At 35.7% G+C, this 27814-nt stretch overlaps 1 protein-coding gene across 2 annotated transcripts in view; it reads right to left on the reverse strand.

Moving 5' to 3' along the window:
- The window catches only part of TINAG (tubulointerstitial nephritis antigen), a 79188-nt gene that overhangs the window by 45152 nt on the left and 6222 nt on the right, over positions 1 to 27814 (reverse strand). For both annotated transcript variants that reach the window (XM_053668363.1, XM_053668362.1), the window contains exons 2-8: positions 27538 to 27601; positions 24503 to 24592; positions 19305 to 19419; positions 8165 to 8288; positions 4404 to 4554; positions 2173 to 2353; positions 205 to 250 (exon numbers count right to left, since the gene is read on the reverse strand). In XM_053668363.1, coding sequence (XP_053524338.1) covers positions 205 to 250; positions 2173 to 2353; positions 4404 to 4554; positions 8165 to 8288; positions 19305 to 19419; positions 24503 to 24592; positions 27538 to 27601 — 771 coding nt within the window. The remainder of the gene's footprint in view (positions 1 to 204; positions 251 to 2172; positions 2354 to 4403; positions 4555 to 8164; positions 8289 to 19304; positions 19420 to 24502; positions 24593 to 27537; positions 27602 to 27814) is intronic.

Below are 27814 nucleotides of genomic sequence, written 5' to 3' on the forward strand. Positions count from 1 at the left end.
ACTTTCTTAAAATAAAATGCACCTAATGAAGTTACTAGGCGAATGTATTTTCCATGATTGCACTGACCTTCGAACTGTTGAACCCTTAGGAATTCTCTGAAAGTAAAAATTTTCTTCCTTTTATTAAGTCCCTTTTACACAAGCTAAAATGTAATGTTAGTTAAAGGAATAAATATCATGCAACCATATTTCATCCAAGCTTACCTTGAACTGGTCCATTATGTATGATTTCTTTCATTATTTCAATTTCCTAGAAGGAATAAGATAATTGAGCATGGTCGCTGCTATCAGAGCACACCAGGTCCATTGTCTGGCGTGTATTAGATGTTGTCCAATCAGCTTAGGAGCACTTACACAACCCGGTGTGCCTTGACCGCTTGCCTTGAATCATACTTTGAAACACTCACATTTAAAACACCCTATTGATGAAGTCGTTAAAATAAAATGCACCCATTTATGTTACTGGCTTTAACGCTGATAATAATTTTGGAATGGAGAGAAAATATAATAGCTTCTTATGCTGACAAAAAATAATAAGTTAAAACCATGTTTAGTCCTGGTTGGTGTGGCTCAGTGGATTGAGTGCCAGCCTGCAAACCGAAGGATCGCTGATTCAATTCCCAGTCAGGGCGCATGCCTGGGTTTCGGGCCAGGTCCCTGGTGGGGAGTGTATGAGAAGCAACCACAGGGTGGTATTTTTGTCCCTCTCTTTCTCCTTCCTTTCCCCTCTGTCCAAAAATAAATAAATAATACCTTTAAAAAAATAAAACCATGTTTAATCATTGGTGATTAGTGCCATCTCCATTCTTTTGATCACAGGAGCAATACCAGATGCATGCTTAGCAAACTTCCTCAGAGTAGGTTTAGCACACAAATGTTGCTACCCAATGTGTAATGCAGCCCTTAGTAAAGAGCCAGGTTATGCATTCATTCATACTTCTATGCACATGTATCACAAAGTATATACCACAGGAAACCAGGATAGTAACAAATATTGACCCTGAACCTACCCTCAATGTATTTATGTTTTGGTGGAATAGACAGTAACACAACTAACTGCATTACAAAATGATAAGTTCTGTTATAGTTACAAGCTCAAAGTGCCATAGACACACACAAAAAACAGAGAAATTAAGTCAAGAAAACCTCACAGAAAAGATTAAGTTTTGACTTGGACCTTAAGACATATGTGGGATTTTACCAGATGGAAATAGGTGGGATAATCACTTGGGTAAGAAGAATCGTCACTTGGCTAATTAGAGAAGCATGAAAGAATCTGGTGTAGCTAGGAAGCAGACAGTAGTCCTTCAATCAGGTGCATTATGGTTGGGTAGAGGGGTAAATGCTGGCCAGACAAGAGTCTGCAAAAGCAGTAGTCAGAACCAAATCATGAAAGCCTATGTGTCGTCATGAGAATACTGGACTGTATTCTGCAGGTAACTGGAAGACAGTGAAGATTCAGATATTCTCAAAGTGAGAAGGTCTGGCTAACATTGATACGACGGAGTAAAATTTGCCAATGCTTTTGATGTGACGAACTGGAATACAAGGGTGTCTTCTTCACATTGTTGCTATGTCTACCTTAATTATTTTGTGGAGTAAGGCAAAACATTATAATGAGCTACTATAACAAATTAAATGTCAGCAAAAAGGGGTTTGATTTAGCTTTTACTTGTCAAGTATATTAATTAATTAAATAATTATAAAACTCTAGTTCCATGGACATTTTTAAATGTAAGTCAATCATTTATACTGCTAATATTACAAAGATCAGAAATCATACCCAAATTGGAAGTCTTCAGTGAGCACTTTAAGAATATAAAAAATGAGGGAAGGGAATTTAAGGGGGAAAAAGGGGGAGGGATTTGGAGGAACAAATATGAAGGACACAGGGACGAGAACTAAGGGGGGTGGAAATGGGAGGGAGGTAGGAGCACAGGGTGGGGGAGGCAGGGATGGGAGAAATAGACAAAAAACTGTACTTGAAAAATAACTAAATAAAATTATTTAAAAATAAAACAATTCTAAAAAGAATATCAAAAATTATACCTCAAATCATAGCATTATATTAGAATGTTACCATTTTAAATAGTTCTTAAATAGTTTTAATAACAGTGGAGCTGTAGATTTTGAACAAGTTAACCACTGGTAATTCATGCCATTTAGACTCACGTTGGAGGAGACTCTGTATGGAGGAGAGCATTGGTAGATCCTGTTAGATTTCTCAATGATGTTGGGACATGGCTTTGTGGCATGCCGTTTTCCCCGCCCATCAGACCTGCTTGCCATCGCACAGCCATTGCCAGTAGCATTCTGGTCCTTGAAGAGTGGGTAGCATGCATGAGATACCAGTCTATGAGGAATAAATGAAAAGGTAAAAGTAATATTTAGGAAAATGCATAGTATCCTATCTATATGCAATTTTACTGAATTAAACATTCTGCTTACTCACATGGGTAACTTTGATTCTAAAAGAGCAGTTTACTGATATTACATTAACCCCCACCCCCCCTCTTATTTCTTCATTATAATTTTTTTAATCTTGTTTTAATCCACTTAAATAAGTAATTCTATCTACATTATAAAATTTCCTGGGGACAAAAAGTGACCGTCAATAAAATCTGTGGTAATATTAATAGAGGAAGTACTTCTTCATTCTGCATCTATAATTACAATGCAGAAGAGCCAAATTTAATGTAAAAAAAAGACAATAAATTGTATTATATTTAGATGGGGTATTCTGATAAATTACATGTTTTATAATTGAGGGTATTTTTACATTTTATTAAGTTATAGATACCCTCTCCTAAGACTCCAACTATTATATGTCTTTAGTTCATGATACTTGGAGAAGTAGTATATGTTAAAATGATATTTAAAATTAATAAAGTAAAAAATTATCAGACATTACACAAAAGATAAACAATTTTAATCTCAAATTTTAAAACTGAACATAGAAAAGTACAAATTATTTTGCTCTTTGAATAAAGAAGCAGATGATAAAAAAAATGAAACAACAGAATCGGCCATATGATTATACAATAGGACTGGGTCAGGAAAAGTCACAAGTGTTCATGAGACTAAGAAAATCTAGGCAAGGAGCATAATGAAAGCAGAGCCATTAAAAATACTGACTGCTTCAAAAAAAATCTTTCCTTAAATGGGATAATGAGTGCTTTCCATTGAATTGTGTCACCCCCAAATTCACATGTTACAGCCCTAATCCCCAGTGCCGTGGTATCTGAGGATGGGATCTTTAGGAGATAACGAGCTTTCAATGAGGTCATGAGGTTGGGGTTTCTAATGGGATCATAATGGAAATAGTGTCCATATATGGGCAGGAGAACTCTCTCCGTCCTGTGAGAACATAATGAGGAGGTAAGCCAGTGAGAGGCTGGCTCCAAAACTGAATTGGCTAGGCCTTGGTCTTGAGCTTTTCAGCCACCAGAATGGTGAGAAATTAACTCCTACTGTTTAGGGCATCCAGTCTATGCTATCTTATGTTACCCTAAGCAGACTAATACAACGAGACTTAGCTGGGTCTCCATGATCATTTTTATGAACCTCCTAAAGGGTTTTGGTTTTTACCATAGTACAAAACAGAAACTAACAGTCACTAGTACACCAGAAAGGTATCAGCCCAAGTTGTCCGTTCTAAGCACTGCCTTAGTAGGCAAAACATATGAAAGAAATTTTTTAAGTGTATTACCACTCATCAGTATCTGACATCCACTTTTTCACAGCACATATCTGTTCTATAGCAGCTGCAGAGGATTCAGTGGATGAGGAAATAAAAGGTTAGTGGTACATATATATACTACTAGCTGTCAACTACAGTTTACTTAGCCAAAGAACTCAGCTCTTAAGTAGATGAGCTCTCAGTAGACACAAGGGTGCTATGTGGATTATCAGGGTGCTTGAGAGTAAAGAAATGCAACCTGCCTTTTCTCATCCAATGGGATGGAGACAATTAATGAATGATATTGAAGAACTGAAGCAACTGTAAATTACTCCTTTATTTTATTCATCTGATTCTTAATCTAACTTACTTGACATTATCTTCCCATATACTTGGGTAACTGAAAGTTTCAATGGAAGTATCAGTGATATCAATTACTGTATTCACTCCATGGGGTTCAGTAGAGCCATTCGGCTTGTAGAAACAAGAAGGCAGTGCTTACTTGAATCTTTCTATTAATTTGGCTAGGAAGTAAACATTCTTTAAATAATTGTTTCCAATAGCTTATAAACTAAGTAGATACCAAACAAAACATATATTTATATAGATTTAGCATATATATTTGTACATTTTTGTGAAAATTTGAAATATATATATTTTTCTTTATTCTAATCATAGGAGCCCTCATAAGAATCCTAGAAATACATGCTGGGCAGCTATTTACCCACGTTTTCTCAGGTACCACCAAGCCCTATCGACGCTTCCACTGTTGCATCCATGGCGGTTCTTGGCACAGCAAGAAATCAAGTTCTGAGGAGACAGATTGGCTGTGTATCGCCCCTTAGACTGAATTGCTATTCGGTCAGCAGCCACACCTATCTCAAATAAAATATTGGTTAATATTAAAATGACACATGACATTTCTAATGATTTGCATATCCCCTTTTATTTTGAACCCTACACCAGTCTTCTAAACTTTATATAATTTAAAATTAAGGCAAAATATCATTAACATATTTATAAATTCCAATAGTTAACTATATCGTAATTCATGTCATAATTTTTATCTGATTTTGGTATTGTTCCATTGTCTTATCAACTTCAAAGACTTTTCTACTTCCCTGTTTCTTTCATATTCCATATACCTCTGAATTCTTCATTAAGAAATCAGTCAAGTGACTTTAGGGCCAGAGCTATATGTTATTTACATTTGTATCTCCTACACGTAGAACAGTAACTTACATCTAGTCAAAAATAAGTGTATGTTTTTTAATGAATGTAACTAAAATAATGAAATCAGAAACACTTATTATAGAAATATTAATTGGAAAGTCATCTATGTTAATCTGATGTATTGGAATAAATTGAATTTTTGCTATTTAAACAGATATATAGTTTAATTGCCCAATAGACCATTCTTAAATTATCCAGGTAATATGAATCTACCTTATAAAACACCCAAAAGCTAAATAGCATACTTTTATTACGTGTATTACATTCTTGAAAATAATGATCTTAATCTTATTTCAGTAGATTCTGAATATATATATATATATACGTATGTATATGTATACACACATACATATATATATGCCTTTTATGATTGAACCTTATATTCTTCTGTATAAATAATTTCCCAGTATGGTTGCTGTTGATCAATTCATCTCTTTTCCAAACCTATACTTATTGACCACCTACTAGATGAGAGCTGTGATAGGCACTAGAAATTATAATGATGAAAAAGAAACAAGACAGTCATACTAATCAATCAGTAGCAGAAAAACATGGATGTTTTCATTTTGATCATGCTACCATGATAAACCAGTATGAGTAATAAGACCGCAAAAAAAAAACCTGGGGTGGGAGCCATTTTGGTACAGACTGTTCGTCATCATCTGGTATCATCTCGGTCTTGATGTCTAGTCTCTTTTAATTAAAGACAACAGACTCATAATCTCTCTTCTATCCAGCCAACCAATTTTCTCAGAAAAAGTTACTGCTTTTGCTCATCAAAATTGCCTGGGTACCACAATCCCTCAAAGTGCTCATTTTAAATCATTGTAAACTAATTTATTTTAAATAATTCATCTACATAGGTATCTCTGTATAGACATGGTTTTTGTGTAAGTGCAGCCCATGCACAAGTCCCCATACAAATGCCGGAGCATTGAGTCTATATCCTCCTCCTTCCTTCTCGATCCCAACTAGTACCGGGTCAGGAGATATTTCACAGAAGCAAATAACATTTTACTACCACCTCTTCTATTCTCAATAAAACAATTCCCTTCTCCATAAAAGAAAACTGAAATCCTTTGATGCTTTGACTTTCTATACAAAAGTTCAGAATCAGGTATAAATTTTTGAAATGTTATTGTAACTGTTCTTTAGCTCAGAATATACTTTACAATGTAGAGAAAACAATATTCAAGAAGTCAGAAAACTGGCTTCCAGGATCATTTCTGTTACTGCTTGGTTTTTGGCTCTGACCAGCCACTTTACTTGTATGTGCCTCTTTTATAAAACCAATGACTTGAAAATGGTGACCTCGAAGATCCCTTTCAGCCCCATGAATCTGGAAATTTCAACTGAAGAATAAATATTTAAAATTCTGATGGTATGCGATATGTTGCTCTGATACAGCCATTTCTGAACCTCAGTGAAGATTTAACCCAAATGTACTAGAATACTTAGAAAAGGTGAGCAGATTAAAGAATGACTCAGTTTAGCAAATTGTTTTCCAGTCTTTTTACAAAAACTTTTATTGCACTTGACCTCTGGCACACATTTTATGACCTCAGAGCACAGTGGCTTGTATCACTGCCACCATTTCCAACTGCTTCACCTCCTCAGCTTCTCACATCGTGCTGGAATTCTATGTGACTGAGTAAGTATTTATGTACATATGTACATATTTTAATGCCCTGTTTCTTCCATTTTATAGCTTTCAGCTTCTTTAAAAGACAATTATTGTTATTTTAACTACTGCTTCTTGACAGAATTTTCTAGATCTTTACCATAACCTAGTTTCTTCTTTTCTTTACTTAATGCTTTCAAAAAAAATAGCATCAGCCTTATTTTCCATGGTGACCACACAGGATACAAAACTGTATCCTCTGAAACCATAAAAGTGTAGAAGACTCCTCTCTGTTGTTTGGTGAGTTAGATGAGGGGACAGATGCAGACTTAGTCCAGGCCTACTGAGGGTCTGTGACCTGAGGATCCCCAAACACACTGTCCAAATCAGCCCAGCCAGTTTACTCTGAGCATTTCACCACCACCATCCTCCCTAAGACATCTTCAGGAATACTAGTCTACCCTAAAGTTAAAGCAAAATTCTAACATAGCCTAGGAGGTGGAATAGATTAACCACATGGATATAGAATGACAAATAAATTATCTGATTAAATCTCTCTCCACCCATCTGCATCAGGGCTCAGTGAGGTCCCCCCGTGTATCTCCACTATAGTGGGGACAAACACCCGACAGTCTGGAAGTGTTTATCCTGGGGGAGTGAGCAGTCACACCATGTTAACAGAGGCAGCGGCTCAGGAGGTGACCTTGGCTAATGACATTATTTCTAAAACAAGCCAGTTGATACTATGAAGTAATACTATTTACACAAAGCTTTCAGCACTTGTCTGTCCCAAGGAATGCCACTCTTCAGAGCTTGCTCTTCTAAGAGTCTATGCACTTATTCGACAATGCTTTAGGTGCTTAGGCTGGTTTCGAGTGCTCTTTTGGAATTACCTTTAAAGCTTAGAGCACAGTTTTATTAAGGGCTTTGATAGCAGCCAATAAATATTACGTTAGTGTCCATTTAATTGCTGGAATGCATACTCCTTTGAGGATTATTTGGAGACCAAATCTTGTTATTAACCTGAGTACTGATTTACTGGACTTGTGAAGTTACACAAAAATAGCTATAAAAGATATACTGTTGCACTTTTGAATGATCAACAACATTAATTTAGAAATTATTCTTATTAGAAAAGCAGTTCTATTACGTTAGACTCAGAACCTATATATTTATTTCTATCTAAAGTGAGATTAAACCCATTTAATCCTTTATCAGTTAATCCTGGTCTTACTTTATATCAAATTAGTTTACCAATTTAATATATTTTTAAAAGAAAAGAACTATGTGGGCTTGTGTATATTAGTATTACAATATGCATTAAAAAAGAACCTTAAGCCCCTCTAATTATCTGGCCTTAATTCTCAAAAGACAAACAAATTTGGCAACTTTTCTTTGTTGCTTTTTCATTTACTTTCTACTTAAGATTAGGCCTTACAGAACAATTATCAGGGTAAAATTGATTTTTATATAATCTTCAGGTTGCTTTCTCTGGTAAAAATAAGATTTTATTTTAATTAATCAAACATTAGTGTTTAAATATTCTAAATTTTCAACCCTTTTAATCACTGCCATAAGATCTAGAGACAAAAGGAGAATGCATAAGAAATTAATTAAAATTAAGTTATTACTTGCAGTGGAAAATGCCCATGATGCAGCACAATTCTTTTGATCCAATGGGCCATGAATCCATCCAGGCCATTTATAAGAAGCAATGAAAAACTCTGGAAGGTCACTGACTGCAGGTAAAGGAGCCTAAAGAAGAAGCAGCATATGTATCAGATTTTTTCAAGTGCAATGCAATAACCCTCCTAAGAAAATTCCACGCCCTTTTATAATGTTTACTGTTACTTTTTATTTTGCACCTTGAAGCTGTCTGAGTGACATCCCCAAAAGGCATTAGTCATGTCCAATTTCTATTTCATATATGTTTATAAGGATAATTCAATACGGGGAATCATTACATAGTGCAAGATCACAAGAACAATACACAGAATGCTTTTCTGGATGACCACAGAGTATAATTTTGGCCAATGCTTGTTATCTTAAATCAGCACCTTGGTCATTCTTGTGAAAGACCACATGATGGTGTTTAAATTTGGCCTCATAAATAATGCTTACTTTTATGTCTTTCTTATGTTGGAGAGTGTGTGTGATTCAAAATCAATTTTGAAACAATGCATTTGTGGCAACTATGCATTAACACACTTGGAGACACAAGGAACAGCAATTTTACACCAATTACTGGGCAACAAAACTGGGACAAATTGGTTGACATTCACACAACCCTTGAAGATTAAAAAGGACTTCGGAAAATGTGTAATGCCGAGTAGACAATACCATTGGGTCTTAAGAGCCTGTATTAAAGTCCTGACAGAGTCAATTTCGGCTGTTCTCTTTCCAAGAAAATGAATTAAATGTTATAGACCTTGTTCTGTTCAAGTCACTCAAAGAAAATCTAAAACCCAACACCCTGTTCTTTCTCAAACTTTTCTAAAAAGTGATCAGCTTCACTTCCATAAATAATCAGAACTCAAACCAAATAAGGATCTATTATTTTTATCACTTATGCATACACACATACTCACACACATATGCATCTTTTTTGAGGCTGATTATATTTTGAGGCTTTAAAGTTTTTAAGTATTTTAATACTTAGTATTACATTTCCTCTTCTCAGCTCTCATATAATCAGAGCAAATATTATTCACTCTATGTTATGAATAAGGAAACAAACTTCTAAAAGTTAATGACATGCTAAGGCCTCTCAGCTAAATAAGAAGTAACCTTGATTCTCTGGTTTCTTTTCTGATCATATAAATCATTTGCCTTTTTAAATAAGAAGTAACCTTGAAATAGACCCAGACTTTAAAATTCTTAACACTATGCTCCAATTATCATTCCCCTACTTTATCAGGAACACACAGATGCTTTGCAGCAGAAGTAAAATTTCCATGAAAGCTAAAATGTTACCTATTTAAAAGTTTTATAATTGTACATTGAATAGGACAAACTACTAACCCAATATATTGCCAGTAAAATTACTCCTGACAAGTATATAATACTTTTAAAGACTAAAGTAAAATTGAGAATGTACATATCTGCTTGAAAATGTATCCATCCAAAATATTTATAAATTTGAAGTCTAATGAGAAACTTCCATTTTGATTTGAAGAAGGATTATCACTTGATAAAAAAGTTACTAAATCCTGAGTTCCATCGCTAAAAACACTGCTATTTAGGTGATGGGAGAAAGGTGCAGAAAACAGCAGACAGATAACAGGAGGTCTCCTGCATGAAAACTTGAAGAGTAGTCGCATAGAAATCCCGCTGATTTTGGATTGTTGGCCGTTAGATTGACCACACCGCAAACACTCATAGTTGGGGCTGAATAAATTTACAGCTCTGAATAGATAGTTTCAGAGACATAGACTCAGTCTTCTAAGGGGGCTTTCTAATTGGGACAGAAATACAGTAGTCCTCCCTTAGCAGTGGTTTTGCTGTCCGTAGTTTCAGCTACCCAAGTTCGACCACAGTCTGAAAATATCACGTGGGAAATCCCAGAAATAAACAACCCATAAATGTAAAATTGTATACAGTTCTGAGTACTGCCATAAAATCCTGCACCACCCTACCCTGCTCCATTCCATCCTGGCTGTGCATCATCTCCTTGCCCAGTGTATCCATACTGTATACGCCCCCACCCACTGCTCACTCAGGAGTCATCTTGGTCACCAGATCAGTTATCACAGACAGAAAGGCAGAGACCTCATTCACATAACCTTGATCACAATATATTGTTATAAATTGTTCTATTTTCTTTTTAGTTATTTTTATTAATCTCTTACTGGGCTTACTTTTTAAGTTAAAGTCTATCATTGTTATCTATTTATAGAAAAAATATAGCATATATAAGGCTTGGTACTATTCATGGTTTCAGGCATACCCTGGGCACCTTAGAACGTATTCCCTGTGGGAGACTACTGTACACATTTCTTTTTTTTTAAGATATTATTTATTTATCTTTAGAGAGGAAGGGAAGGAGAAAAGGAGAGAAATATCAATGCATGGTTGCCTCTCGTGAGTCCCCTGCCAGGAACTGGCCTGCAACCCAGGCACGTGCCCTGACTGGGAATCGAACCGCAATTGTGTGGTTCGCAGGCCCGCACTCAATCCACTGAGCTATACCAGCCAGGGCTACTGTATGTATTTCTCATGCAACCCTCACGCCTTCCAATTTTATTAGTGGCTTATGAATGTGCTTTAAAGCAGTTATAATACTAAGCTGCCTCAAGTTTCCAAGAAAATAGATGTTGGTTTTTATTTTATCGCTTCATAATTCTTAATTCATACCATAGCTAGGATATTTCCCTTCCCTGTTGAAGCAATAAAGATATAACCATTACTTCAAACACACTTCAGCAGGGCTGAGTTATTTGAATGTCCACATTCCAGCACCTACCAGAGAGCTCTGTGCATGAGAGGTATTCAATACATATCTGGTGATAATAAGAAAACACCTATCTATCTGGTAGATTTCATCTTTTTAAAAATCAGTTTTTCCTCTGTGGGCACATTAAGTTAAATTTTAATATAGGCATCCATTTTTGTTTTTATCATTTATAGTGTTCAAAACCTTGAAGTATAAATGACTAATCATTCTCAGTAAGGTAAAGCAATAGAGAAACAACATGTAAACTAACATTTTTATTGAAAACATTTTTATCAATTCACTAAGCCAGATCAATTCATGAAGCTCACCTATTGGGTCTTTCAAGATTTTTTTTACCACTTACTTGATTAATTTTTTTAAAAAATAAGCCTGATGGAGAGATATTACTTTATAATTTTATTTGCCTTATGATACTAGATAATCTGATATAATAAACACAGAGGAAATTTTGTATCCCATTGTTATATAATTACTATTTTTCCATCAAATTATTACATAATTTCCCTATAAAATGAGTGCTTTTTGGAGCCTATAAATTAAGGTAAACACCACAGAATAGCAGCTTTCAGAAACTGGTAATAGAAATTTAGCTTCAAAAAATACTTTTTTGTTTGTTTTTGGCCAAAAGATAGCTTAATAAAGTAAAAGAATCAGGAAGATCAGCTGAGAGCGACAGAAATTACAAAATGACAATGGCAAAAATAGGTAGATATTTACATTTAAAAAAGGTCATTTAGTCATAATCTAATTATATTTCCAAGAGGGCAGTAGTCAAACTTGAGGTTAAATTTGAATGGTCTCCCTACTTCAGTATTTCTATTTAGAAATTTGTAATTAAAGATATTGTGAACAAATATAAAAATTAAATGCAGTGGTTAACACTGGAAAATTTTTTACAGTAATTCTTGCATTTAATTCAATCCAAATTTCTGAAAGAGTAATCAGAACAATCGCGGAGCAGCTTGAGAACAAACTAGTCAAATTCTGGACATTCTGGATTTTTTTACTGTGAGCCCATATTTACACAATACCCATCATGTGAATCACTCCCTGTATTTCTAGTTGCACTTCTCTCCAGTGAAATTTGGGTAATTAGAGAGACCAGAGAATCAAAGGAAGGCAACAGAGAATATCGTTCCATTCTGACCTTCACAATCTAAGGCCATACACACCAAGAGATTTCTTCTAAACTATTTGATATTGGAGAGGAAAGGGCTAATTTTCTGGTTGCTAATGGCTAAATGAATTTTTCATCATTAACAATAGTTGCCTTCATGCCTTAACTCTGAAAGAGTTGTGCTTTGATATTTCTCTACTTTCTGTTTATAGACTGATTTTTTAAATGATCTACTTCTGGTAAATATCAATATTCAGGAAAAACACCAGAGCAGGTAGTGTTAGTTCTCCCATCTTTCAACCTTCACAGGCTTCCTCTTTATTCATAGCAAAAAACAATCTTAGTTCAGTACACACAAGCTTAGAAAAACAACTATATTCCAGAGCCCTTTTTGGCTACTGGGTGTAGGATACAAGACAAAGTGTCACTGAGAGAGTCTGAGAACTTTCCTGAAGAGACATCTGACACTTTGTTTTTACTACTTTTGATTGATTGATTTTTATTTTGCTGCTGTTAAGAATTTGGGTATAATAGATAAACATAGAACAACCTTCTTGAACCATTTTAATGGCCTTGGATATAAAGGCTCTGGAAAATGGAATAAGAAAAAAGAAACCTGGGAATCCAACAGCACGAAATGCAACTCTAGTGAAGGACCACCCACCCCAGAACTGCTGGTAAGAGATCAATTTCTATGTTATTCAAGCCACTGTCATTTTGGACGTCTGTCACTCTCAACTGAGCCTGATCATCACTAAAACAGCTCACATAACTGACATGAAAGCTGCTAGGGCAAAACCATACTTCACCGAACCCAGGACATCCAATAATAAGATGCATCCCAATTCCAGAGGGTAAAAAAGTGAAGAAAATGTGCATCTAGAAATTGATGAACTATGATATGTCCTAAAATGAGTTTCTACCAGCACTGGTTTTGAAGTATTATAATCAATCATTACAAAAGAAAGAGTTAATTAATCAAACAGTTCTGAGAAACAATGCCTTTGAAAATTAAATAGATTTTTGTCCTCACTGCAATATGTTTTATAAAGTATCTAAAAGCCGTGAGTCTGGAATGAATGAAAATAATGTTCATGAAGCATTTTATTTTATCTCACATTTTTTACTGTGAAGCAGATCAAAGGACTATTGTTTTATAAAACAAACTTTGAGAGGAACCATGCTTTGAACTAGATAGACCAAGGCTTAGGGAGGCCAGAGAGCAGGAGCCTGTAATTCAACATAACAAATCATTTCATAAATCTACTTTTTAACAGCTCTAAATGTTTGCTGCTAGAGAGGGACAAAATGAATTTTCATATTTCTTTTTGAAAATTTGTCTTGCAATGATCAGTTCAGCCCCATGGTGTTTTGTGCCCGTCACATCCATTTATACCACACCATTATGCATTCAACTGTGACTAGTATAGAAAATGAAACTGAAAACTCAGAACCTGATTGGAGAGATAAGACATTCATTCTGCCACAAAATCAGCTGAATAAGGAGTGAGGCTGGGTGTATACTTTCTAAAATTTACTGAAGTGTTTGGGATTTCATTCAGAGAAGTGGGGAAAGAAAGAAAAGACAGAGACTTGAGAAGATGTAAGTAATCCTTCAATGATCTCTGAATTTTAAAACTCTTAGGAATAGCAAAGCAACGAGCATCCTATTCTGCCCCTCACTCTTTACCTACACAGATGAGGTGATTCTGAGATGAGGAGAGGGAAAAAGTACTTGAAGAGACTCCACTATGACCTCTGGCCTTGGCCTTGACCTGCAGCAACGATGGGCACCTACTGCACTTCATAAAATTATTATAAAAGCCTGACATCATTTGCCTCATGTGGAACTAAACATCAATTTTATGGGAAAAACAGTTTATTCAATGTTATATAATGAACATAACTATATAAATGTGTTTCTCATTTTTCTAGTCAGTGTTCAGTTTCTACACAGCCTTCTGTTTACGCCGGTGACAAACATTATTAGAATCAAGTGGAAGATGTTTGCTCAAGCAGGGTTATTACTAATCAAAATGAAAACTTCAACAACTTATGAAAAGTAAAAACTAAAGTTGGTAATGACTTCACTTTGACTTTTTCCAAAGGTACTTCCCATCCCTCAGTTTTTGCTATCATTGAAAGGTATTTCAGAGAGAAAAAAACAAATTCCTTCTCTTACGACTAGAGAAATAAATTCAGTCAGTCAAATACTATGTGTTATCTAGACCATGATAAAGTATCCAGCTTATTAAATTTGTATTTCTGATTGATGGCTTTAAAGATTATTATATAACACATAAAATATTATTTTACTTTAACTTCCAACAAACTGTAGGATAACAAACATTATTTTTCTTTTGTTCGTAATGCCAACTAAAACACACTGAAGTCATTCAGACCGGATGAGTGAGAAAAGGTATACGAGTCAGCTGCGAGGTCGACAAACAAAATTCAGAACATTTTTACATACATCAGTCTCACATCATTTAATATAGTATAGTTACTGGTTTTAAATATTATATGAGGCTTCTTAATGTTTTAATAGTGCCCCAACAGCTTCACCTTAGATATGATGCTTATCTGTAACAGCTTTTATTAATTAACATTTATTATTCTCCCTGGAGAATCAGCAACAAAAAAATACTTCAAAATTTATTTTTAACTGAGCTGCATATAGAAATAAACTCTTGATTCCCCCTTTTTCTGTTTGAAAATAATTTTTTCAAAATGTTTGTAATATTTATAATAGGATATAACACAGTGAAGCTTTTTGAAGTTATTTTCCAAATTCAATAGCACTTGAATATTATATCTGGAAAAACAACCAGGCACAGAGTTGATTTGCTTATTTTTGTTTTAATATAGTTTGATTTGATTTAGGAGCATAGTAGAAAAACTTTTAGATTCACCAGAGTTATATAAGGGTCAATAAATCCAGAGCTACACCTTTCTTTGTGAATGCTCCAAATACCGAGGCTTTGGATCATTTAGTCTTTACAGAATTAACCGATTTGAGAACCTTGATATTCTCCTAAAATTAATCCAAGAGAAACAACTGACATAATAATATTCCCTTAGTGCTTCACTATAGTCTAAGTACTGTACTGCGCTCAGCACTTCTCGTTCAGTGTTTCATAGATTTCTTACTACCTTAAGAGCTACATACCACTGCTATCACCATTTCAGAGAGGAGAAAACTAAGGCAATAAGTGGAGGAGCCAGACCAAGACCCAAGCACAGTGGCTGTATAGTATATGGAATAGTGCCACATGGATAAACACACTGGCCCCCACATGCCTATTAACAGACTTCAGCTATGATCTGTCTGTTGGCTCAAAGGACCTCAGTCAATGCCAGTTTTGCATATAGTCACAATAATTAGTTGACTCCATTTTTTTCCTGAGGTACTGAGAATGTTCTTTTTCATACAAATAACCTTCTGCACCCTCCACCACTCTAATTTCAATATCTTAGCTTAAATTAGCATTTCCTAAAATGTGTCCCATGGAGCCTAAATCTTGGGAAATATTAACAATCATTATAAACAAACAAAAAATCTCTGATTTTATAAAATTTAGGAAACACTGGGTAAAAAATGTTGTTGGAAAAAAGATTCTCAATGTGATCAACATACAAATGAATGGTACGAATCTTCATAAGGGAGATATGTTAAACCATGTAGTAAATAGTTTGGTACAAGGAGACAAAAGGCCCAATGAGCAGAATTTAAAGTTCTTGTGGGAGCTCAAGTTCTTGTGAAGCCTTGCTCCTAATCAGTCCCTTTGTGAATCTATCCATACAGCAAAAGTTTCAATGTTGATTATCTCAGTTGTTCTTAACATTTAAAGTGTAGACCAATTTAGAACAGAGCTGTACAATGGAGACAGGATTTTGAACAGTCTCAAAATAACACACAGGGGGAATTTAAGCATGGATTGACCAGCCAGCATTTGTTGACCTGACACTAGACACCATCCTAAAGTGGGTGAAGCAGTCTTTGTACACAGCCGGAAGCTATGCGGTCTAGACAGCGTCCCTCTCAGGCTTCTCTCTTTCCCTATTTCACTTTCTCTTATCTACTCTGCCTGTACCCAAAGGAAACATTAAGTTTATGCTTCCTTTTCTCTACCCTCATTTCAGTTTACCATCCAAGGAAAGACTTTAAAAAATCCTTAAATTACCTGTTTCTGAAATGCTACAATCAACATGCTTCCCATCTTCATTATTATTCACACTCTACCAAAATTTTTTTTATTAATCTATCTCATATAGATCAAACAAACTTTCCAGATTTATATGATTGTGGAACTCTGTGCACAACCCTTACTGATATTCCTCTAACTTACTCATCCAGAAAGCAGATACATTCTGGAAATGGTAACAGAAGCCAAGGAATGAAGCCAGGAATCCAGGCAGGGAAGAGAAGAGCTTTCACAGGAACTAGGGGATGACTCATGCCTTATCTCTCCCACCCAAGATACAGAGTTGCGTGAAACCCCACCTGCATCCACATAATGTGGTCAAGGAAAGGGAGACGTTTTGCAGTTTCCCAGCAAAATCATTACCAGTGTCATCAACTGCCTAACATAACTGTGTGTACAGATCATCCCATGTTGAAAATGGCAAAAAAAAAAATTGGGGGGAAATGGTGTGGGAGCTATCTAGAAACATACAAAAATAATTAACTTTCAATTTACTCAGTGGCAATTTGATATATTGGGAATATTTCTATGTATTCACCAGGCTAAGAATTAAGCTATTTTTTTGGCTCTACCTGTAGTTACCACTGTACTTCAGTTCATATTAACTTCATGTTCTTCCTCAGAAGTACTTGTTATATTTCTGATTTTCTTATTATCTAACCAGATATTAGGACAATGCCAACACTTAGAAACTTTCCAAAGGCCCTCAATCCTCCAGTTACTGTGCCCTGGGAATAAGAAGCTAGTTCCTGGCCTTGCATCGTAAGTGGGAAATGCAGCTCTTACAGATCAGCCAAATTTTCCCTATTGCTTTCCTGGAATCACTACGTCACTGTATTACAGTAATTCATAGCATTACATGATTTAAATTCTCCCAAACTACTAATCATTAAGATTTTTCACTGAAATATTGCCCCAGTGACTTTTATACAAACAAATCCAAGCAGCCAATGATGATTTACAATTCAATTTATTTTTCTATGCTATGGCAAATGGCAACTTGGGGAAGAAATGTATCTCATTTTCTCTAGAATATAAAATATTCCAAGTTGCAAAAATTAAAACTTAAAAAGGAAAGGTTAAAAATAATATGGAGAAAGTACATATAGACACCCAGTATGTGGCTTACTGAGGGCTCCAATAAAATCAAGAGCAGTTCTTATACAGGAATGAAATTTTCTTTTCTTAAAAGATTCTGCCTTTTTTTCCAGATGAGCACAAAAACAAAAAAAGAAAACAGCCAGCAAAAAAAAAAAAAAAACCCTTAAAATCAATGACGCAGTTGGGTCACTAAAATTCATGAATCTGAGCCGCACCTATGAAAATTTTATATCTTACTGATTAGAGAAAAGATCCAAAAATACATCTAAGCTGATCACTTCATTCAGTTAGCTCTGGATCAAAGATTTTAAAAGGCTTTTTGCTATTTTACACTTCAACGGGCCAAAGCTAATTGTTTCCACTGGAACTCTGGGGGAATATATTGGGGTCGGATCTTTTAAGACGTCTTAGCTCTGCAAATTAAGTAATTCTGTGATGGCTTTTCACTTCTCTCAATCTCAGCATGACTTAACCACTCTCAATCTCAATTTTCTTTTCTTTAAAGTGTAGATAATTATAGCACCTCTACATCAAGTTGCTGTGGCAATTAGATGAGATGATGTATAAAAGTGCTTATAAGAGTGCTTAACACACACCTACTCAATAAATGGCAGCTGTTACTAGCTTTTCTAATACTAGTTATAATTTAGAAGGCCCTACTAGTGGAATTTAAATTGAAATAATAACTCAGGGAATTACATCTCTCCAAAGCAAAGCACATTAAAGGTTTCATGAAAAACCAGTGGATTTACAATTTATTCAACAACAGCCCTGTTTGCTTTGAGTCGCTTAGAGCTTCCAGACAGCCAGGACCTGGTATCTCTGCAGAGTCAGGAGGCTGTACTGCAGCGTCCTGGAGCCCAGCTCTACCCTGGACATTTGTTAAAGGGCCTTAAATACAATCGACATCTCAATTGCAAAGTGTGTGTACCTGAGAAACATCACACATCTTGGAGGTGTTAAAACGCGACTGTGGGAGTTAGAAGTCTATGATAATTATACAGGCAGAAGCTTAGTTATGCAAGATACCTATTATCAGATGATAACATCTGTTAATAATGAAAGGGAAAATCAGCACAATATATAAAGCATAAGAGTGTTAGCAAATGCAGAAATCTCCCAAAGGAGTTTGCCATGCCATCAGAAAAAATTTGAAGTTCTTTCAATAAAAACATTGAGCATTTTTAAAATTACTTTAATCTATCGTTCAAGGATATGTTTATTAATTTTTAGAGAGATGGGAAGGAAGAGAGACAAACTTCAATACGAAATAGAAACATTGATCCGTTTCCTCCTGTAAGCACCCTGACTGGGGATTAAACCTGCAACCTAGGTGTGTGCCCTAACCAGAAGCAAACCCTCAACCTTTTGGTGTATGGGATGACAGCCCAACCAACCGAGACACCTGCCCAGGTCAAAATGTTGAGGACTTTTTAGGATAAACCTTTCTTAATCATCATAGCATATATGTCTACAGTTATCAGCACTTATTTTATCCTTATGTGATAGTGGATAGTTCAAGAGACTAATTTACAAAAATAACAGTGTTTATTTAAAACCTAAGGATAACTAATGCCTTTCTTAATCACTGTGTCACTGAACAACCAACAATCAGAAACACAAATTTCTATGAAATCATTAGCATGAAAATGAATACACAATTGTTCTTGAAGCTAGGAGGGTATATCTCATTGATATTAGTAAACTTTAAACTTCTTAATGAAATTTTGAGGACAATAACAAACATTTTGTGGAAGGTTTTTTATTTATATGATAAAATTATAACTCTGGAAGCTCAAAACTCATTATTTTTGTTATTTAAAATTGCTTTCAATGAATATACAAGCACAGCAATACACCTACATATACATAAGTCAAAGCAAGAGAACACTTACTGTCATTTCATTCATGCTCAGGAGTGTGGAGCTGGGCTGCAAGGTGCCAAGGCGGTGTCTGAAACCTTCTTCTAAAGTCATTCCCCAGAACTGACTGTAGTTCTGGGCAGTCCATCTGCCTTACAAATGAAAGCAAGAAATACATACAGACAGTGTAATAACACTTTCATAAATACATGTTCATTTATATTTTTGAAATTATACAGAAGCAAATCTCACAAAATGTAAACTATTACTACAAGGTAGGTATTTCTTATGTTGGTGGTGCATCATGATTAATGTGGCAGTGAAGCACATGAGACACTCTTCCCTGGTGAGGTCTATTTCAGTTACTTTCACGACTCCTTGAGGAAACTAAGACTATACCAACACACACTCAATTTAACAATATAAAATCTTTACAAACTGTAAAGTGATTTAGTATGCAGTTTTCTTTAAATGTCCTTAAATGCATTTTAGATAGAAGCTTGAATGTATAAAAACATACATATAGATTAAATAAGATAATGTTTCATTATCATTTGGATTTGAAAAGAACTCGACCACATGAAAAGTATCCATAAAAATTGAGAAAATAGGTATTCTTTAAAAGATATTATTTAATTTTATTAAAGTATTTTACTTAAATATTAAAATAATCTGTCATATTGAGTTAATTTGTGTTAAGTGCTCAATAACACTAGTTATTCATAATTAAAATTCACAACATAAATTCAATTGGTGTGAAAATAGATAAAAATGTGTATATTTTTCTAGAGACATATTTATTATGTTCCCTTACATAGAAAAATGAGGTTTCTTTTCAAATTCGAATACTGAAATTTGAAGGTAACGAAACTTCCTTAATATTAAGAGGCAAAAAATGAGAAAAATGAAAGTAATTTAATCATTGCTTGGTTGAATCAGCTACAAGTAGAGGACAATTTATTTTCAAAATCTAAATCTAAATTTTATTTTGTTATATTTATTACCAAATTGTTTATAATGTGGTAGGTTAGTATGACTGATTGAAAATGAAACTCAATTTTCAATATATGCTTTTACTAAAAAGTTAATGCCTTTTTTAAAGATCCGTTTGTTCATAAAATCTTAAGCAACTTCAAGCCACAATTTTAAAGCGCAATCTCTATCACCCAGGCAATTTCAATAAGAAACCCTCTGACTATATTAGGTTTTACAGCTTTATTTAGAAGACTAGCACAGCCCTGGGAAAAAATCATATCAGTAAAGTATGTTTTTGGTGCCCTATACTAGTAGTTTCTAAACATTCAGATTTGTTGATCATTTAATTAATCACTAATTTTAGTGATCAGGGGTCAATATTTTAAAAAAATAAAATAGAATATAAGAAAAATAATAGTAAGCATTTACGTTTACTGCACACAATGAAGGTAGGCACTGTTTATAAATAACCTGAAAAGGTTGTGTGTGTCGAGGTGTGTTCACACGTGTGTATGTGTGTGTGTACAAGGTCACAAAGTTAAATGTATGTTTTAATGTGACTAATGCTTAGAAAAAGTGTGAAAGACACTATTACTCTACACCATCCTCTTTTGACCTAGACTTAACCATTTCTTCTAATCCAATTCAGCATTTACTGAGCATTCTTAATTTATTTATCAGATTCTCTCATAAACATAGGGAACATTGAAGCAAATACATTTATTTACCCTTAAGGAGCTCATACCTAAAAAGACAGCAAAGATAAAAATGACTTTAGTATGTGTCATTTCCTAGCAGTAGGTGAAAATCAGATCAGAGTAGAGTATTTATAACATAACTCTGCCTGAGGGAGTTGGTACAGTTTTTCATAGAAAGTGACTTTAGTGCTCAGACTGGAAGGATGAAAATGAGTTTGGTGGCCAGATGTGAAAGAAGAGAGCATTTATTCTAAATAAAGGCAACTCTGGAGCAAAGTATGCAGGTTTGAAATTGGTAGAACATCTAGGGAACAGCAGATAAATTAAATGCTTAACTATGAGAGCAACTAGGGAGACAGAGTTTGGAAAAAGTAGAAAAGTTGAGTCAGTAAAGAAGCATTTGAGCTAGATGATTATTTGCACTAAGGACTATAATTCTATGTGATAAGCAATGGAGTTCCACTGAGAAATTTTAAGACCTCAAGCGACAAACACTTGTTGAAGAAGGAAAACCATGAAAGTGTAAAGGATGGGTTGGAGTTTGGTCAGCCTGGAAACAGAGATATGTCAGGTTATTTCAAAATAAGTTTCATAAAGAAATGCACTAGAATATAGCAAAGGAACAGACAAAATATTTAAAAGAAACGTGAGCATTACAAGAACTTAGTGACTGAGTGTGAGGATGAAAGAAGAATCAAACTAACTTCTGATTTTCTGGATTGGTTGACAAGGTGGAGGGGGATACAAGGAGAGATCAGAGGGTAATCCTTTCAGTTTGGGAAAGGATTTGGGATGCTGATTTTGAAAAACCAGTGAAAAAAATCCGGGCCAATTCATCCAACAGACTAGATTTTGAGTTCATAAGAAAAAACAAATTCAGATATGTAATATATTTAACATTGCCACAAAATTTCTGTAGCACTTTGCATCAATAGGTAGAACCTATTTCCCTAACATTTGACTATAGGCTGATCTAGTGACTTGTTTGTCTAGTAAAAAGCAGAATTGATTCTTGGCAAATTTCAAGCTTAGGCCTCAAGAGAGGCCCTTTGCAGCCTCCACTCATATCTTATTAGAGGCCTGCCATGTGAAGAAGCTAAGGCCAGCCTACTGGGCACACGTGGGCCACCGACAATCACCACCAACCACCAGACATGAAGGTGAGGCCACCTTAGACAACTCAGCCTCAGGCAAGGTTCCAGATGTCTGGAGGTACATGAGTGACCCCAGGAGGAATCAGCAAAGAGCCTCAGCTGAGTCCACCCAAATTGCTGATGTGAACAAAAGAAAAGCTTGTGGTTTTAAGCTGCTAAATTCTGGCGTATTTTTTATTTGTTTATTTGTTTGGTTGATTGTTGCAGCATCAGACAATTGGAACAGTTATCTATATCCTTTGTCCCACCAACATACTGATTTATTACTTGAGCCACTAATTTGGCTCTTATTCAATATATGCTGCCTTATCATTAGAAATCCTTCTATAAAGTATGACGTGTTGTTAATTCCTTTAAGATAAAAATTATTTATTTGAATCCTAAGCAGTGCCACAAAAGAAAGACATTTTGTAATTACTAATTGATTGCATTAAAATAATATAGGGAACAATATAGGAAAAATAATATAGGGATTAATATAGGAAATAATATAGGGAATAAGGGCTGAAGTAGGTTATGCAGAATGAATAATGACCAGGATCTAACAGACTCCTGAGATATGATAAATAAATTGTTTTACATCAAAGGTTATACATACATATGTAGGCTGTTTTTTAAAGCATTTAATCAATAATGAGTGATATATAATTCTGTTTTACACACGAAAACAGTTTGAACATAAGGAACAGAAAATATCTGAGAATTAGAACTTTCTTTTCAATTGAAGCACTTCCTTCTCTCCCCCCGCCCATAATTTAATTGAGTTTCACTCCTTTTCTTGATGCCTTGTGTCTTTTACTTAACTTTCTTTCCTTTGGTCCATTACACTCCTTTTGGCTCCAATTACACTTCACTTTTTATTCTTTTAAAGTCGTCTAAGTTTGCAACTAAAAGGCAAAGTCCAGGCCACTTCAATAGTCCTAGAGTACTCTGTCAATAAATAGATGATGAAAAGAAAATTCTTCCTTCCAAAGAAGGCAGCATTCCCAACAGCTTTTGTGCTGTTACACGTACTTTCTTCCCACACTGCTTTAGACTGTGGTTCTTCATGAGTCTGCTGAAAAGTAGGATAATTATGGCTTCTTGGAAGTGTGTGCTTAAGGGAAACTGATTCCAATCATGTCTCAGGATGACACATACTCATGTTCTTTTAATAATCTGAGTAACACTTAGCCACAGAAAATTATAATGAGCCTCCCCTAGAAATACTTAAAATATATTACCACCTAAAGTATTATTCAAACACATGTATACACACACATACACAGAGCAATTGAGATGGTTTAAGATTATTGATGTCAACAAATGTAACTTTTCATATTTTGTGTCTCCCAAGAAAGTATTTTGGGTACATTGAAATAATGGCTTTGTTCTGCTGGGAAACATATATTTTATGTGTAGAAGGGAATGATGTTTCTAATTTTTAAAAATACATTTTGATCCTAGCTGAGTAACTCAGAGCATTCTCCCAGTCAGGGCACATACAAAAAGCAACTAATGAAAGCACAAAGTAGAACAACAAAATGATGCTTCTCTCTCTCTAAAAATCAATGAATAAAAATTTTAAAAAGTATATTTTAGGGTCACTTCACTTTTACGGTTGCTTGACAATAAATTGTCTTATATGAAATCATATCCCAAAATGTGTAAAATGTTATCAGGGGATATAGAGTTTTGATCAATGGCAGTGGAGAAATTCTGAGAGAGACACCAACCAGCCTATCCCTCTTTCTTTCAATGCACTAAAAAATACCAATGTAAGCACCTACATCTTAATTTTTTTCTTTGTAAGCAGAGAAGCTACCTAGTTTCTTAATCTTTCAAACAGCATCAGTTATTTCCTATGTTGAGTGTCAATCAGCCCTATCTTTAGTTTATTAGCAAAGGAAAATGGTTCAAGCAATCTTTTGACTTGAACAATTGTAAGTGACTCAATTGTAAGTGAAATTGACTAGGTATCAGCCTCTCAGTGAAATTGTCTAGATGGGTTGGTTATTTGGGGCAACATCAAGATACAATATTGCCCCCATAGGCTAGACTATACCCAGGATAGCTGAACATGTGAGTGGCAGGAATATATCAATTATGCCTACCTTCTGATTTTGCCTGAACACTTACCCAGACTAAAACTTTCCGTACACCCCTTGCTCACACCACAACACTGCTCCTTTCTAGGCAATTTAAGACCATGGTCTGTGCTTCATCTTTGTGCATTTTAATTACTTAATATTCACCTCTGTGCATCCCAATTTTACATGCCTTTCTACCTACCTTCCTATTTCTTTCTCACTCTTTCTTTTCAAACAATGACTATTTTTAGAAGTAAATAATAGGAAATACATTGTTTGAAATCTGAGGAGTAACTGGGAGTGTCAAAAAGCTTGTAAAGCAAGATTTCACTCACCCATAATCTCCTTTATTGACATGTTCAATTAATTCTGGTTCAACAAGACATACATGCTGAGAACATTTCCATTGCTGTCCTGAACATGTGCTAAAAAAAATATAAAAAATTACAAAAGTGGCCTGGCCTTAATGGAGCACATTTTAAAAATTAGTAACTAGAGCACATTGCTAAGGCATAAAACATACTTGGATACACGTTAGCCATATGCCTATTTCATTTCTGGCAAAAAAAAGAAAAGTATAGCACATGCATGAGCTCCCACTCAATAGGCTCTTACCTTGCACTCCAGGAAATTAATATATAAAGTGACCACACATTCCCTGAAGCATAAAAACACATGTCAATTTAAACAATATATTCAATGTATTTGTGATTGGAAACTTTCTACAGGATAATCCTGTTAAGGCAGGCTGTTTTTATATATAGTTACTGTGTTCATAGTATATCAGAAGGTTTATAATTAAGAGGTTTATTTAGTGCAGGCCTGTTGTCTGATGAACATCAAGTTCAAGCAATAAAAAAATATATTCATGAGCCCTGGCTGGGTGGCTGAGTCAGTTGGAACATCATCCTGTACACCAAAAGGTTGCAGGTCTGGGTAGGAGCATGTACAGGAAACAATGTTTCTCTCTCATCTCTCTCTTTCCTCTCTCTCTAAAATCAGTTACATACATATGTATGTATATATAGATATGATTAGCTTTTTAACATTCATTAAAATTAAATATGCTTATGCAAACTATAGGTATATGATATATTATGACTTATGATTCTGTCTCTATTTAAATATATGCTTCCTTGCACAGATGTTTCTTTTATTTGAAGAAAACCCATAAGAACTGTAGGATTCTGTTCAGTACCACTAAATTCCTTACCATCAAGATGGCGGTGTAGGTAGACATGGCTCAACTCTTTGCACAACCAAAACAAAATTACAACTAAGATAGAGAACAACCATTGCTCAGAACTGACAGAAATAGAGTTGAATGGAAGTCTGACAACTATGGAATTAAAGAAACCATGTCCATCCAGACTGGCAGAAGGGATGAAGACACAGAATGGGCTGCTCCCACACTCGCATGTGGTAGATAAAAATTCAGGAGGGATATCTCGAGACCCAGGAGTCCTAGCCCCACACCAGGCCCCCCAGCCCAGGAAGTGCCAGGAAGATTAGTCCCCACAACTTCTGGCTGCAAAAATCAGTGGGGACTGAGTCAGTGGAAGAAACTTCTGGAGCTCCGAGTAGTTCCTCTTAAAGAACCCACACTCCCACTGACCTTCTCAGACTCATTCCCTCCGCCCTTTGGCACAGGAGTGGCAGCTTGAGGAACACCAGTGGCATACCGGAAGAAGCTAAAGTGTCTGGCATCTGGGTGAGCAGAGGTCATTGTCCCTTTTCTGGGTCCTCTCCTCAGAGAGCTGGCAGACTGGTGCTGTATCTAAGATTCCATCAACCTGGCTAACACTGTTTGACCTGCCTTAGCAATAGATTCCCAGAGACTCTGCCCCTCCCAACTTATGGGCCCACTGAAGCTGCTTGTTCATATGAATGGTTTTGGCTGGTGCTTCACAACTTCCTAAATCCTCTCTAACAAGCAGCAGCTGGCCTCACTGAGGCTTGGGACAGGAACTAGCAGCCTAGTTTCACAGTTTGGCTTCTCCTGGAAATCTCCAAGCCCAGCCCAAGTAGCAGCCATCTCAGACTGCTTTATAGTTCAGACAGGGCGGACCCCAGGGTTGACACACCAGGCAAAACCCTGGTGGGGGCTAACCTTGCCCTGCACCACCAGAGAAGTCCCAGAGCCATTGCACTAAGTGGACAGCTACAGACCATGTCCAAGCACCACCACCCTGCCCCTGCACAGCTGCCCCTCCATGGAAGGTGGAGGTTGAGTGTAAGTGGTCACAGCTAATCCTTGAAGCTAACTGGCCTGGGTAAATCCCTCTCATTGATCTACAAACAGCAATCAAGGTTCAACTATAAAAGGAGAGTGTACTCAGCCCACACAAAGGGCCCACCCAGCTTAGAAGTACCCAGCGTGGATGGTAGGGGAGACTGTGCCACTGGACCCTACAGGACCCTACTACATCAGGCGACACTACCAAGGCACACAGAGTCAAATCACCTCTACCTAAAACATAGAAACAAACATAGGAAGGCTGTCGCCAAAATGAGGAGACTAAGAAACATGGCCCAAATGAAAGGACAGATCAAAACTCCAGATAAAGAGCTAAACAAAATGCAGATAAGCAATCTATCACATGCAGAATTCAAAACTGGTTATAAGGATGCTCAAGGGACTCAGGGAGGACTTTAACAGCATAAATAGATCCAGGCAGAAACAAAGGAGACACTAATTGAAATAACAAACAATCTACAGGGAAACAACAGTAGAGAAGATGAAGCTGAGAGTCAAATCAATGATTTGGAACATAAGGAAGCAAAAAAAACAACCAATCAGAACAATGAGAAGAAAAGAGAATCCAAAATAATGAGGATAGTATAAGCAGCCTGTGGGACAACCTTAAGCAATCCAACATATGCTTCATAGGGGTGCCAGAAGAAGAAAAAGAACAAACATTGGAGATGTATTTGAAAACATAATGAGAGGAAATTGCCATTATTTGGTGAAGGAAGTAGACATGCAACTCTAGGAAGCACAGAGAGGCCCAAATAAAATGGACACAAAGTGGCACACCCTAAGACACATCATAATTAAAATCCCAAAATTAAAAAATAAAGAGATGGGAGGGTGGGTGTGGGAGAGGGGGTGAGAGGTGAGGGGATTAAGAATTACAAATCAGTAGTTACAGAATAGCCATGGGGATATAAAGTACAGTACAGGTAAAGAAGTAGCCAAAGAACTTATATGCATGACCCATGAACATGAGCAAGGGTGGGGGGATTGCCTGAGGGAGTGGTGGGTGCTGGGTGGAGGGGGAGAAAGGGGGAAAAGTCAGGACAACTGTAACAGCATAATCAATAAAATACAATTAAAAATAAATGAATACAAAATTTAAAAATGTATTACCAGGAGTTACAGTTTTCTTTAATTGCTGATCCTTCTTCATAATGTTGACCCTCTCTGAGGCAACCTGCCAATATAACATGTAAACAAATGAAAATTCTAAATTGATCAATAAAGTTCATTAACACAAGGAGTAATCTAAAATTGTGCTTAGTTTTTCAATTATGCAAAAATATATGATGCCAATTTGATGGAAGTTCACATATGGTTTGTGTCTACGTTTATGTATCAAATTTTTCTGGGCTTATTTAATGAGCTTTTATCTAAAAAACTCTGTATT

The sequence above is a fragment of the Artibeus jamaicensis genome, unplaced genomic scaffold (assembly GCF_021234435.1).
Source record: "Artibeus jamaicensis isolate MK-2021 breed Jamaican fruit bat unplaced genomic scaffold, CSHL_Jam_final contig_484, whole genome shotgun sequence".
Lineage (NCBI taxonomy): Eukaryota > Metazoa > Chordata > Mammalia > Chiroptera > Phyllostomidae > Artibeus > Artibeus jamaicensis.